The 15129-nt window shown below is 39.1% G+C and overlaps 1 protein-coding gene and 1 non-coding gene across 4 annotated transcripts in view; both read right to left on the bottom strand.

Moving 5' to 3' along the window:
• The window catches only part of CMSS1 (cms1 ribosomal small subunit homolog), a 354605-nt gene that overhangs the window by 23849 nt on the left and 315627 nt on the right, over positions 1-15129 (bottom strand). For all 3 annotated transcript variants that reach the window (XM_004593230.3, XM_058661791.1, XM_058661793.1), the window contains one exon: positions 11144-11232. In XM_004593230.3, coding sequence (XP_004593287.2) covers positions 11144-11232 — 89 coding nt within the window. The remainder of the gene's footprint in view (positions 1-11143; positions 11233-15129) is intronic.
• Positions 5483-5589, bottom strand: LOC131479947 (U6 spliceosomal RNA). The gene has a single exon (XR_009245194.1). It is a non-coding gene; the product is annotated as a U6 spliceosomal RNA (small nuclear RNA).

Below are 15129 nucleotides of genomic sequence, written 5' to 3'. Positions count from 1 at the left end.
AGCACAGTAATGGAAGTGCAGCAGCCAGAATTTGAACTGGCACCTATGTGGGATCCTGGCATCACAGGCAGCTTTGTTACAACGCCAGCCCCTCTGTGAACTTATTAATGCACTTCTCTTCAATATGAATAGACAGCTAAGGCTCAGACATGTAAGGAAAGTACAAAACAAACAACGTAAAGATGAAACCAGAGGGAAATGGGAGAATTTTAAAAAAACAATTATAATTAATATTCTCAGAGAGATAAAAGATTTTGCTACCATGAAGCAAGAACCAGATGTTAAAAAAAATACCTGGAAGTGAAGAGACATTGCAGCATGCATCTATACTCCTGAATAAAAGGAGGACTCCCAATTAAAATGTTAAATAAATCTTGGTAATATGCGACTAGATTTTCTGTCATTGCCTATACCTACAATGCCATGATACACTTAAATAGCAGAATGTTAGACTTGTGACTGTTGCTGAAGCACTATACCATTGTAATAATAAGGGGAAAATAGTTGGCAGGGGAAGGAATGGAAACGGAGGAAGGGCAGGTGGAGGGGAAAATTCGTATACCTATACGAGTGCATCATGAGAAATAATTTAAAAATAAAAAGAAACAAGTAGAAAATATTTAAACATTAAAACAAAGTTGTAATAAAAGCATAAGAGAAAACCTTGAAGATTTAAGCAGAATTCCATAAAGAGGTATCAAATAGAAGAAAAAAATTGTAAGAAAATGAGAGAATCAGCCTGAGAATCAACATTCTTATAAAAGGTGTCACAGAGAAATAAGTCATATAAAATAATAAAAGAGTGATTAAAGAAATAATCCAAGAAAAGCTTTCTAGAACTAAAGGATACTTTCTAGAATATGAAACTCCAAATTAAAAAATTCCAAAGTCGGAAGTAGTGTCGTGGCATAGCTAGCTAAGCCTCTACCTCTGATTCCAGAATCCCTTATGGGATCTGTTGAGTTTCAGCTACTCCACTTCCAGTATAGCTTCCTGCTAATGTGTCTGGGAAAACAGTGGAACACGGACCAAGCACCTGGACCCACCCCTACACCCATATCAGACACCTGGAAGAAGCTCTGGGCTCCTGGCTTTGGTCTGGACCAGACCTGATCATTGCGACTGTTTGAAGAGTGAACAAATCCATGGAAAGATTCTCTCTATTTCTCTCCTCCTCCCTCTGTAGCTCTGCCTTTCAAATAAATAAATTCCAAATATTTAAATCAGAAAAATACCCAACTTACATCAATGTGAATTTTTAGAAAATCATAGACAAAGGGAAGATCTAAAAACCTACAGAAAGAAAAATAAACACATACAAAATAAAGATTAGGAAAAATAACTGTGTCAAGACTTCTCAACAGAAATAAGGGCTACTAGAGTCTAGTGGAATGATGCCTCCAAAATTATAAGTGATGTTTATTTGTAAATAGACTTTTATACCCAGCCAAAGTACCAATCAACTATATAGTTAGAATAAAGATATTTTGGATACTTAAGGCCTAATTTTTCCTTTATGCAGTTTTGATGGCTGTATTCCAGCATTAAGGGCTCAACTGAGACTAAGGAAATTATATGATCTAGCAAAAAGAGTGCAATCAAAGAGTTATTGTAAGGGCATCCCAGAATGACAGTTAAGAGGTCTCAATTGCTCAGTAGGGCTGGAGAGTTACCTATTGAGAATGGGTTTCAGAAGTCTGCAGAAAAGCAAAGTAACAGAGCATATGGAAAATATTACCTATGGGCATGTGGAAGAAATGTTGGAACACATGGAAACAATTAACAATAGGGACACAGCAAGACAGGAAAATAAAGAAATGAGTCATTTATTAATGCCATGAAAATAAAGACCTATATAAGAAAGAAGGAATGATTATAGCATATTTTTTCTCTCTACATTAAATAATATTTCCAGTCATAATAATGTAATCTTAGCAATTATTTTAACCAAAGTCACTGACATTGTGTTGTGTGGGATACAATATATGGAGAGTAAATAGGAAGCAAGTGGTAGAGATTTTGATTGTATCCTATGTTGGGGAGCTAGGAGATTATGAAAGAAATTGATAAATCAAAAAATAGTGATGTAAACTGTGAGACAATAAATAAATGAAGCAGTCTAGAAAAGTTGAGATTTTTCTTTAAGGAAAAAAAAGGAAAGAAAAAAAGTAGGGCAAGAGTGATGCAGAGGAGTGCTACTTTTTCACTGACACCTGTTCAAGTCCAGGCTTCTCCTCTTCCCGTCCAGCTCCTTGCTAATGTACCTGAGAAAGCAGTGGAGGACTGTCCAAGTGCTTGGACCTCTGTGCCCACGTGGGAGTCCTAGAAAAAGTTCCTGACTCCTGACTTTGGACTGGTCCAGCTCTGGCCGTTGTGACTATTTGAGGAGTGACACAGTGGATAGATGACAGCTCTCTTTCTGTCTGTTCCTCCATCTCTCTGTAATTCTGCTTTTCAAACAAATAGATAAACTAATCCTAAAAAAATCATTGATAGTATTTGATTTAAAAAGATATAAGATTACTAAATATGTAAGATTTAAATTGATTTAAATTTAAAATGTTATAAGAAAACAAACATTTGTTACAACAATTAAAAAAGTTAAGAACTGGCTTTTGGTTTCTTTTAGACTTCATTAAAAGTTACCAGATACGGGCCCGGCGGCGTGGCCTAGTGGCTAAAGTCCTCACCTTGAACGCCCCAGGATCCCATATGGGCGCCGGTTCTAATCCCAGCAGCTCCACTTCCCATCCAGCTCCCTGCTTGTGGCCTGGGAAAGCAGTTGAGGACGGCCCAATGCATTGGGACCCTGCACCCGTGTGGGAGACCCGGGAGAGGTTCCAGGTTCCCGGCTTCGGGTCGGCACGCATCGGGCCCGTTGTGGCCTACTTGGGGAGTGAATCATCAGACAGAAGATCTTCCTCTCTGTTTCTCCTCCTCTGTGTATATCTGGCTGTAATAAAATGAATAAATCTTTAAAAAAAAAAGTTACTAGATACAGAAAATATATAAAACTGCAAAATGGATGGCTCTTGACAAGGATAAAAAGTAATCCAAGTTTTCATACACTAATGATAGTGCAAAATGGTACCATCCTTTTGGAAAACAGTGTAACAATGGCTATATAAAATTAACTCAGCAAAAGTTACGTGTTTATGCAAGAAAAATAAAAAACAACAAATGTTCAGGAGTGGATATTTGGTGTGACATTTCAAGATAACACTTGGGATGCTAGCATCCTACACCAGTGACTGGTTTGGTGTCCCAGTTTTGCTTCCAGTTCTAACTTCCTGATCATGTGCATCCTTGAAGGCAGCAGGTAGTGGCTCAAGCACTGAGGTCTCTGTTACTGGTTTTGGAGAAGGACTGAATTTCAGGTTCCTGGCTCTGCCTTGCCTAGTCCTGGCCGTTGAGGTCATGTGGGGAATCACTGGAGGGAAAAACATCTGTGTGTATGCGCGTGTGTGTGTGTTTTCTGTCTTCCAAAATAATGCATATACTTTTTTTTTTAAAGATTTTTTTATTTTATTACAAAGTCAGATATACAGAGAGGAGGAGAGACAGAGAGGAAGATCTTCCGTCCAATGATTCACTCCCCAAGTAGGCCGCAACGGCAGGTGCTGTGCCGATCCGAAGCCGGGAACCAGGAACCTCTTCCAGGTCTCCCACGCGGGTGCAGGGTCCCAAAGCTTTGGGCCATCCTTGACTGTTTTCCCAGGCCACAAGCAGGGAGCTGGATGGGAAGTGGAGCTGCCGGGATTAGAACCGGCGCCCATATGGGATCCTGGGGTGTTCAAGGCGAGGACTTTAGCTGCTAGGCCACGCCGCCGGGCCCAATGCATATACTTTTATGTACTTGAAATTTTAAAACAGGAAAAATTAATTAATTAACAGTTGCTGCTGTTGGAGGGAGCAGTTTGGAATGGTGACTACTTACAGCTGGCGCAAAAAGATTCTGGGTGGCGGTGTTTTTGTTTAACCCAGTGGAGCCTTGTGTTACAGTCTTGTATGGAGCTGTCAGAACCCGAACAGTACATTTAATATATGTGCATTTATTATATATTAACTTTACTTCAAAGCAAAATCTAAAAAATATTTTTTAAAATATTAAATTTTAGTTAATGATATGCACAGTGAAGTACTTGGGAGAGTAAACTGATTTTACAAATTACTTTTATTTATTTTTTTATTAAATTTATTCATTAATTACATTGTGTTGTAATTACATAGAATCTGGAATTCTCCCCCCACACTCTCCCCATGGTGGGTTCCTCCACCTTGTTGCATAACCATAGTTCAAGTTCAGTTGAAATTCCCTCTTTGCAAGTATATGCCAAGCATAGAGTCCAACATCTTATAGTCCAGTCAAGTCCAACTACTTATTGGGTAGACCCTCTCTGGTCTGAGGGCAGAGACAGCAGAGTATCATCCCGGTCAAATAAAAGCAGTAATATACCATCTGCAACAATTAACATCGTTATGGAATTAATTGACATGATATTGAGCAGTCAACATGTTAAAAATAAATGCGATTTCTTAACCACTTTCTGTGACCCCCCCATTCACAGTTCAATTTTAGTTTATATACTATATATGACATAATATCCATAACATAACATGTTATGCTTAACATCATATCATCTTAAATTAAGGCAAACATGTGGTATCAAACCTTTTGGGATTGGTTCATTTCCCTTAGCATTATGGTTTCCAGTTTGGGCCATTTGGCCACAAAGAACTACATTTTGTTTTTTTTAACAGCTGAGTAGTATTCCATGGAGTAGATGAACCATAGCTTTCTTATCCAATCCTCTGCTGATGGGCATTTTGGCTGTTTCCATGTTTTTGCAATTACTGATTGTGCTGCTATGAACATAGGAGTGCATGTTGTTTTCTCGTAAAACAAGTTTTTTGGATATAGTCCTAGGAGTGCTATAGCTGGGTCATACTGGTATGTCGATTTTGAGTTGTTTGAATATTCTCCATACTGATTTCCATAGAGGCTGTACCAATCTGCAGCCCCACCAGCAGTGGAGTAGGGTTCCTTCCCCCCTCCACCCCCCCCCCGGCTCCCCCCACCCCCACGCCGCAACCTTGCCAGCAAGTGTTGTTGGTATTTTTCATGTGGGCCACTCTTACTGGCGTTAGGTGGTATCTGATTGATGTTTTAATTTGGATTTCCCTTATTGCCAGGGAGCTTGAGCATTTTTTTCATATGTTTATTTGCCATTTGGGATTGTTCCTTTGTGAAATGTTCTTGAGTGGCTTGTTTATTTTGGTGTTTTGGCTGTTTTGTAATTCTTTGTATACTCTGGAGATTAGCCCTCTATCACCTATGTAGTGTGCGAAGATCTTCTCCCATTCTGTGGGTTGCTTTTTTACTTTGTTGATTGTTTCTCTAGCTGTGCAGAAGCTTCTTAGTTTGATGAGGTCCCATTTGTTTATTTTGGTCTCGATTTCTACTGCCTTTGGTGTCCTACTTAAAAATAAGGAACGCTTCACGAATTTGTGTGTCATCCTTGCGCAGGGGCCATGCTAATCTTCTCTGTATCATTCCAATTTTAGTATATGTGCTGCCGAAGCGAGCACTACAAATTACTTTTAAATGCTTCAGACTTGAAGCAATTGTGTGGCTTAATATATTGTTCAAGAATTTTCAGACTTTAAAGGCATTGAAGGCCAGGGCTTGAAAAAAGTGAGGAAAGTCTTGCTGGAAATGGGAGAAAGGGGTATTATTATGTAGTAGACAGTTTAGTAATTCCATTATTTGTAATTATATGGAAAATGTAAAATGTGTATAATGAATTGGACAATTTGATTTCTAAACACACATACTTTTCATTGGAAAAAAAAAAGGAGGACTCAGACTGCAGAACAAAGAGCCTGAAGGAAAGAGTCAAGAACCAGGAGAATTATTTCTGCATATTGAGACAATCGAGAAATTTCTAACATTTGCTCTAATGGACTTCAGAAGGGTGTGTATCAATGTAATCCTTATATCTGCTTCCTTCCCAACCCATTTCAATACCTGTGTTAACAGAAGTTATCTTAGGTCAGTGTCTTCTTGCTCTACCTCCCACTCTATGCTGCTTATGTTGGAAAGAAAATTTGTCTGTTTATTTTTTTAAGTGGAGATGAACTGTACTCAAACATCTATAGTTAAGGAACCTCAATTTTGAACTTAATTTAGATGATGAGTTCATACTATAATAGGATGAGACTTTTGCAAGCTTCTGGAGGGACACCTTCTAATATCAGAAAATGTGAATCACCTGGGGCCAGAGGGCATAGGTGGTAGTGATTCCAAGACAGTTGCCAATGAGCTCTGTCTCATCATATCCATGCCCCTTTGGAACCCCCACCCTCTGAATGCGGACTGGATTTATTGTTTCTCTCAACAGACAGCATGACAGGAGCGATGAGACATCAATGCTGAGATCAGGCACTAGATGACTGTGCTTTCTGTGCTGAGTACTCTTGCCTGCTCTCTTTTGGGTCAGTTGGTCTGAGGGAGATCAGCTGTGATGCTATGAGGCCACCCTGGGGGGAGGATCACATAGGAAGAGATTGAGGTCTTCCAACAACTACCCAACTGAGCTTCAAGGTGATTCCCCCTGTTGAGACTTCTAACCTCAATTGAAAGCTTGACTGGAACCCTGATGAAAGACGTGGAGCCAAATGTAACTATAAAATCACGAGATAATGAATTTTTTATTTTAAAGCCACCAACTTTTGAGCAATTTGTTATACAACAATAAATTAGTACCAAGGATAGAAACAGAACTGTCATGGAAAGGAAGAAGGTGAGGTAGAGTGTAGATAGGACAGAGTTCTGTTTTAACAACAGTAAAGAATGATCTTGGAGAGAAAATATGAAAGGAATAGGAAAGGATCGATGTCCAAATAAAGAAATGGAAATAACATATGCTAGTAGATAAAGCACTCTTTAGATCCCTGCATTTCATATCACAGTACCTGGTTCAAGTTCCAGGCACTCAGCTTCCAATCCAGCTTCTTCCTACTGCATCAGGAAGGCAGCAAGTGACGGCTTAAGTGGCTGGGTTCCTGACACTCAAAAGGGAAACTCAGATGGAGTTCCTGGCTTCTTCTTGGGCATGCCCAAACTGTCTGTCTGTGGGCATTTTGGGAGTGAACCAACAGAACTTCTCTCTATTGCTTGACTTTCAAAAAAATAAATCTCAAACAAAAAAAGATTCGGAAGGCATCAATGTCAGGGATTTACTGGCTTGCAAAGTGGGATACAAAAGACTGAAGAGTAGGGGAAAACTGAGATACTGATATAGTCCTTCACTGATTCATTTCATGAATAACAAATACCAATTTTTGCAAGATTCATGTCAGGTGCTGTGGAGATACACTGATAAAACTCTGTCCTTGAGGTCGTACAGCCTGGTATAGAAGATCAGAGACCCAGATGGACAGTACTCAGTTGAGGCACAGAGATCAGGGTAAATTCAGAAAGAAGGAGAATTCTCTGGCCAGAGAAATGACAACAGAATTGGAGAAAGGGGCTAGGGCATTACGTCTCCCTAAGATGTGGAGCCTTTGATGCCATTGGTAGTGAAGGAAGTAACCACAAGAGGAAGATTATTAAAATGGACAGCAAACTCTTAAGCTCTTGTAGTTATTTATTTATTTATTTGTTTATATTTGGCAATGTTCTGTGATCAACAAAGAACATCCAATGTACTAATCCAATGGCCAATCCAAGGTGAAAATGGAAGTAGAGGCAGGAGCTTCCTCAGAGCTTGTTCACCCACAGCTCTGGTTGTCATGACTCCAGGAACCTTTCTGAGCTTTAAACCATGGGGAATGACTTTGAGGATTCTAAATTACTGTTAGTCTTGGGAAACTGCACAATGAAAGATCTTTATTACTGTTGAAAATGGGATGGATGTCGAATGATAGGTGAGTGCTCACATTGCTGAAGGCTGTGCTTTCCATTTTTTTCTCTTCTTCCTGGGATTATCTTCCATTTATCAAACTTGATGTTTGTGGGAAAAGAAAAGCAAAGGAGAAAGGAGCTATAAAACAGGCAGAATTTTATCAGGTTCTGCAGGTAGGCACTGATTAGAAGCAAAGGCCAAAGAAGGTATGGTATGGTCAGTGGAGTAAAAATTGAACTCCACCTCAGAGAATCAAGATGGCAGAATAGGAGAAATAGGAAATAGGAGAGGACAGAACAAGAGCAAAGGGGTACCTGGAGACTGACAGACACAGGAAAGCAGCAGACACAATGGTGTGGTGGTACAGTACTGGCGATCTGAACTCCACTGGCAGCTGGAACTCCACCAGCAACAAGGTGGAAAGGGTTGTTTAACAGGAGCTCAGGAGGTAAACCCAGACAAAGAACTGCTCGTCCTGCTGGTCTGTTTGATTTGACAAGGAGCAGAGACAAAGTGGCACGTCCCAGACAAACAGTGCGAGAAAAGGGTGGATTTCACAGGCCAAGTCTGCTCCCTAGAGTCGAATTAAGCCACATTTTGTTTAAGGAGGCAAAGGCTAGGGAGCAGGACTACACATGCACGGAGCTAGGAATGAGCTCATTTCTGGCTCAGTGAACTGCAACAGTATGGCATCCTACAGGTTCCACCCAAGACAGGTCTGAGTAGCCCTTAGACCTGATGGCCAGCAGATCAAGAACTCTAGTAGTGGCACATCAGGTGCCATTTCTTATAGTGTCGCAAAGAATTTAAGACTGCAGGGCCAGCAGTGAGCTAAACATGCACTGAGCTTGGCAAGAACTCACTTCTAGCTCAGTGCATTGCACTGGTCCCACAGGAAAATAATACTGACTCTGGCATCATATGGGTCAAAATAGGTCCGTGTGGCCCTCAGTCCTAACAGCCAACAGGTTTCAGCAAGATCAGCACCACCAACAACCTAGCTGTATAGAACACCTGGTATCTCCCTAATCCCGGGACCTGCTCCAACTGGAAGTGGGACAAAGGTTGTACAGACAATGGTGCAACGTCAGCATGGTATCACAGGAGGTGGAGACTGGTGAGCCAGGAGCTGGGGTAACAGACACCATGGTGGAAATCTAACATAAGAACCCAGACCTGGAACTCACTGACGAGAGTGGCACAAGTGACTGCAAACAAAGAGCGGTGTACCAATTACAATAAGTAAAATCAAACTGTAGACCTGTGGGTCACAGAACTTAGAAACCTGCCCCAAGGAGAAGAATCTGATAATCAGAAGTACAATGACCAAGAGCAAAAGAAGAGACAAAGAACAGTGAATAGTATTGATGACTCCCCTGCAAAGGGGCAAAACCCTTTGCCAACCTCAGAGTTCACCCAGGAAGACATTGAGAAAATGGGGGATACAGAATTCAAAAAACTCATTAGAAAGCTTCTTTTCAACAACGAGAAGCAAGTAAAGCAGGCACAAGGAATTCAAGGAATATATTACACTGGAAACGAATCAAATGAAAGGTGATATATCAGAAATGAAGAATACAGTGGAAAAATTAAAAGTACAGTGGAGAGTCTCCAAAATAGAATGAAGGAGGCAGAAGAAAGAATCTCAGGATTGGAAGCTATTTCCTGTCACCAGGGGGAAGCAAACAAAAAGCTGGAAGCAGAGCGGGATCAAGCCATAAAAAGTATTCAGGAATTGAAAGACACTATTAAAAGGCCAAATATAAGAGTTATGGGAGTCGCAGAAGGTGCAGAAAGAGAAGAAGCTAGGTTTAGAACTGTATTCAATGAAATAATAAGGGAAATTTTCTCTAATCTAGAGAAGGAACTGGGAAACAACATCCAGGAGGGGCACAGATCTCCCAACAGGGTTGACCAAAAGTGATCTTCACCAAGGCACATGATCATCAAGCTCTCTTCAATTGAGCATAAAGAAAGGATGCTTAAATGTGCATGTGACAAAAATCAACTGACATATGAAGGAATACCAATTAAACTCACAGGAAACTCTCACAGAAAACTCTACAGGCCAGAAGGGAATGGAGAACTCCACCTCAAGGAAATAAATTGAAAACTAAGGTATATTTAAATTGTCGGTTGATGAAGGGATCTTTAAACAAAAACTAGTATGGTGCCTTTGAACAAAATATTTAGTGGTAAGAAAAAGCCAAGATGACAGGTTATTAAATACATGTACTTTTCTGGTTTTTTTTTTCTTACCACAACAAAAACATAATTAACCATTAAAGAAGTTGAAACATATTTTATTAGAATAATCAACACACCAATGATTTAACCTTTGCTAACCAGTTTGAAGTACTTAAGAGATATTAAATCAGTTAATCCTCATGCGACTCTCTGAGGAAGATACAATTGTTACCACCATTTTACCAATAAGGAGCTGGAGGAACGGAGGAATTTAAATGGCCCAAGGTCACATCACTTGTAATGAATTACTATGCTAAAGTGCTTTCAGCAGTTAATCTAAACATGGTCCTAATTTTGGTAATGGTCACCTTGTAGTGGAGTGGACTGAGAGCATTTAGATACTATGGGAATACCAATCAATACCATGAAGATGGTAACTCTGGATTGACAGTATGCGTTCTTTAAACATCACACAGAAAGTTTGCAATTAAATCTGGTAGCTACTTAATGGGAGGTTACAAAAAGATGTGACTGGCATTTCAAAGGCCAGTAGGAAGATTCAAAAGGTAATAGGAAGTCATAGGTCCAGTAAGCAAAGCTTATCCAAATGGCCACTTAGGGCAATACAAAGGCAGTAAATCCTTGGTAAGAATGAACACGATAGTCCAAGGTCCTATGTAAGACCCGAGGGGTCTGCTCGCAGCATGAATGGCATTGTGATCTTGTACTTCGGTGGAAGTCACTCTTCCTATCTATGCTATTTGTCTCCTCAAGAACTGAACTCAGTAGACTAATGCAGGGTATTTAATACCAATGTTATGTGACAATCTAACATTGTTATAAATTCATGTAGTTATTAAAAAAATAGGGAGAAAAGTAGACAGTGCTTGTTTACAACGAAGAACAGCCATCATTTTCAATGGCAAGGAAGGTAGATATTTCCTTCAAATCCCACCAAAAGCTGATGTTAGGGCAAAGGAAATGCTGGAAAGGGGTGGAGGAGGCTGGTTTCAGATTCTAACAGGTTAACTGTCCCAAGGTGATGGTACCTGTTTGGTTTTCTTCGACTGAGCAGGGACTGAAGCTGTCTCCTGTTGCATCACTTCTGTGTCTCCACCTGCTTCAACATCTGATGCATCTAGGAAAAACAAAGTGAAAATTAGAAAAGGAATTCTTGTGCTCATTGTTAGTGCAAATTTGGTACCGCCTCTCTACAAGGTTCTACCTACTGACTTTTTAAATTCCAAGATGTTGACATTAATGAATTGATCCAAAATGAAGATAAATTTCAGCACTAGAATGGCAGTTTTGTTTACCCAGATGTGCAACATTAAAAAAGTTTAATTTTGGAACTTACTCAATAAGGATTGTTTGAAGCCTTTAAAAAATGTTTTTTAAGTACTGACGATGACAAGAAGCCATTGTATGATTATAATAAGTGACCATGATTAGCATTATTGAGTAGTCAGTACTTGCTTAACAGTGGGCTTCATATATATTTTTATATTTAATTCTTACAATATAATGACTAATTTAATAAGCAGTTCCTCATTTATAGACAAGAAAACTGCTGTTTATGTAGAGAAGTAATATGGTTTTCCCCAGGTCACACCCTCTGGGAACTGAGAACTGAGTCCAGAATCTTCTACAGTAAATGATGCCTGCATCCAGTGTCATCCCATCCTGAACATGCAGCTGCTTGGCTCTAGGGGACTGTGACAAAGGATTCCAGGTTAGGATTAATTCCCATTTTGAAAATCTTTTTATTTTGCAACAATGAAAAAGACACATTTACTATAAGAATTAGGGAAAATAAAAGTTGTAACAGTCTTCCTGTTTATAAAGCTCTACAGAAGAAATAGGACAGCTGTTAAGTTTCCTGTTCTGCAGGCTTTAGTAGTTTCTTCCATTATACCCGGGGTGGGAGTGTCTCAGCTGTGGGCTGCATAAGGCCACAAAATCATTTGGTCTGCCTCTGCCAAGGTCGTCACAGGTACGACTGGAAATTCAACAGATTTATAGCAGGCTAACTTTTAAGATGGTAATTTTTATATGGCCCGTGAATGATGTTATAAACAGCCAAATGACTCTTGACAGAAAAGATTCCATACCCCTGCTTTAAACAAATAAACAAAAACTTTTTATCTTCAAAAGCCATTACTCATTCTTTTCAAGTTTCCCTATATATTTCAAAGTGAGCCCCCAAATGGAAATTTGTAAGCAAACTTGGTTAGAATTCACATTAAGGTCCTAATTAACTAGCCTGGCAGAGCAGAACTTAAAAAAGTCTGCAATCTGTGATAGTAAGTTTTATATGTCAGCTTGACTGAGTCTCAGAATATCCAGAGATTTGGTCAAACATTATTCTAGGTACTTCTGGGAATTGCTTTTGGAAAGATTACCATTTAGACAGGCATACTGAGTAAAGCAGATCATGCACCATAATTGGGTGAGCCAATTCAATCAATTCAATAAAAAAGCCAACCCTGGGGCCAGCGTGGTGGCTCAACAGGCTAAATCCTTGCCTTGCAAGCACCAGGATCCCATATGGGCAACGGCTTTGTGTACCGACTACTTCACTTCCTTTCCAGGTCGTTTAGCTGGCCTGGAGAAGCAGTGTACAATGACTCAAGTTCTTGGGATCCTGCATCTGCATGGGAAACTCAAAAGCAGCTCCTAGCTCCTGGCTTTTTGCTTCGGATTAGCTCAGCTCCAGCCATTTTAGCCATTTGCAGAATGAACCAGCAACTGGAAGATGATATCTCTCTATCTATTTCTCTGTAAAATGTGCCTTTAAAATAAAAATAAATCTTAAAAAATAACAAGGCTAACCCTTCCCTGAACAAGAGAGACTCACTTCTGACTTTAGGTTTGAATGGCAACATGGTCTGTTCCTGGCTCTTGAACCTGTCAGTCATGGGTTCTGGGTTTCCAACTTCCAGACTCACTTGAAGATCTTGAGACTTACTACCTCCATAATCCCTGTAATCCTTTCTCTGTGTATCTTCTTTGGTTCTGCTTCTCAGGAGAACCTTGGCTAAAAAAACACACTTATAATTGTGTAGCATGGCAAAGGGATATTCAATGGGGTAGTGAAAAATGACGGGACTTTTAAAATGAGCACTTTTAAAATGAGGAATTAAGTTGTCATTAACATTACCTACAGAATTTGCGCCTTCAGAAAGATAGCTATAGTGGTTAAACTATTCCCTATTCCTTTGATTAAGTACAACTAAATATCTTAGGGAGATGAAGAGGGTTAAAGAGGCTCTCTAAAGATGTAGAGAAGATGACAGATCAGCTTGCAACTATGGACCACAGTAGGGAACCTCTTGGATTATCTTTTTGCCTAGGTTATCTAAGACTTGGAGCTAAAGAAGCCAGCGACCTGAAAACACCAAAAGGAATAGATCAAAAAGAGGCCAAAAAGTCTTCCCTAGAAAGAGCAAAAAACCAGGAAATGGGCAGTCTAGAAAGACTGAAAACTTTTTGACAATAACCACTTGACTCCAATCAAACACCATCGGAAAACTATGCCCCATCTCAAACATCACAGATAGAATGGTAGCTCAGACTTCCACCCTTATCAGGCACTTCTCAGAAGAATGGTGTCATAGATGACCAAACAGGAATATGGGACTCTCACCTCTAGTAGGGGATAAAGAACTGTGCCTTGTTCCTCCACTATCACCATCCCCTCAGCAGAGACCACGTGGAGGAGCCTAGACTTCCTCACTCTCCTGGCAGGAATGAGGTATCAGATATGGACTACTAGAGAGATGGGACTTTCAGTAATGTCATAAGATGACACCTCCATTAGAGATTTTAACCGCTGTCCAAAAGAGCTATGGAAGAAATACTAAAAAGAAAATACTGATATAAATCAAAGTGGGGTTTTAGAAAGTGTTTGAGTAACCCCCAGGAATATAGGAAAAAGAAGATAAAAACAGTGAACAAAGAGAGAAAATCAAATGACAGATATATGCCATAATAAACAATTACATTAAATATAAATAAGTATAAATTACATAAATATAAATCCAAATAAAAATTGGTGTATACAGAAATACCAATTTAAAAACAGAATTGACAGGTTAAAAACATGATCTAACTATATGCTATATAAATAATCTGAATATATATACTTAATATAGCAAGTAAAATAAAGAATAGAGAAAGATATAATATGTAATTACTGGTGAGGAAATCAAGAGTGGCTGTATTAATATTAAATAAATAGAATAGACTGAATGAAATAATGATAAAAAAGGGCTAATCTCTCAAGACGATACAAAAATTCGAATTTTTAGGCAACAAAAAACACAGCTTAAAATAAGTGAAGCAGAATTTGATAGATCTGGAAGAAGAAATTTGTAGGACCAAATTCAGGTTGCAAATATATATAACTTTTTTGGAACAGAAGGTAGTTCAAATTTAGAGCATTTGAGTAATAAAATATTTGAAATATTTCTCAAGTCTTTTTGTTGTGTAAATCATATACCTTTTAAAATGTGTTATTTTCAGTAGGTTTGTTCAAATACAGACTGTTTTTGACAGCAGATTCCAAAGAATGGAAGAATTCAGGGTTCAGGATTTTTTAAAGCCATTGTTTAACATTAGTTAGAATTGATCCTGGTAGTTATTTTAGACCATTATTTATATCTTAAAATTATTTTTTAAATGAATAAAAGCATATGAAAATCTTTTGTTTTTGATTTTTTAGATTAATTTGTTTGAAAATCAGAGTTAGGATTACAGAGAGAGAGAAAGAGACTTTCTATCTGCTAGCTTACTTCCCAAATGGCCACAACAGCCAGGGCTGGATCAGACCAAAACCAGGAATCCTAAGGAGGTTCTTCTGGGTCTCTTATATGGGTGGCAGGTGTCCAAGCACGTGGGCTATCTTTTGCTGTTTTAAACAAAGAATCATGTCATGTGCAGAAGGGTGGAAGTTTGATTTCTTCTTTTCCAGTGTAGGTACCTTTTATTTTCTTTATTCACCATATTGCAGTGAATGAAATGTTCTAGAACTATG

Source organism: Ochotona princeps, chromosome 3, assembly GCF_030435755.1.
Source record: "Ochotona princeps isolate mOchPri1 chromosome 3, mOchPri1.hap1, whole genome shotgun sequence".
In the NCBI taxonomy this organism is placed as follows: domain Eukaryota; kingdom Metazoa; phylum Chordata; class Mammalia; order Lagomorpha; family Ochotonidae; genus Ochotona; species Ochotona princeps.
The sequence above is the reverse complement of the archived record's forward strand: the minus strand, read 5'-3'. Positions and strand labels throughout refer to the sequence as shown.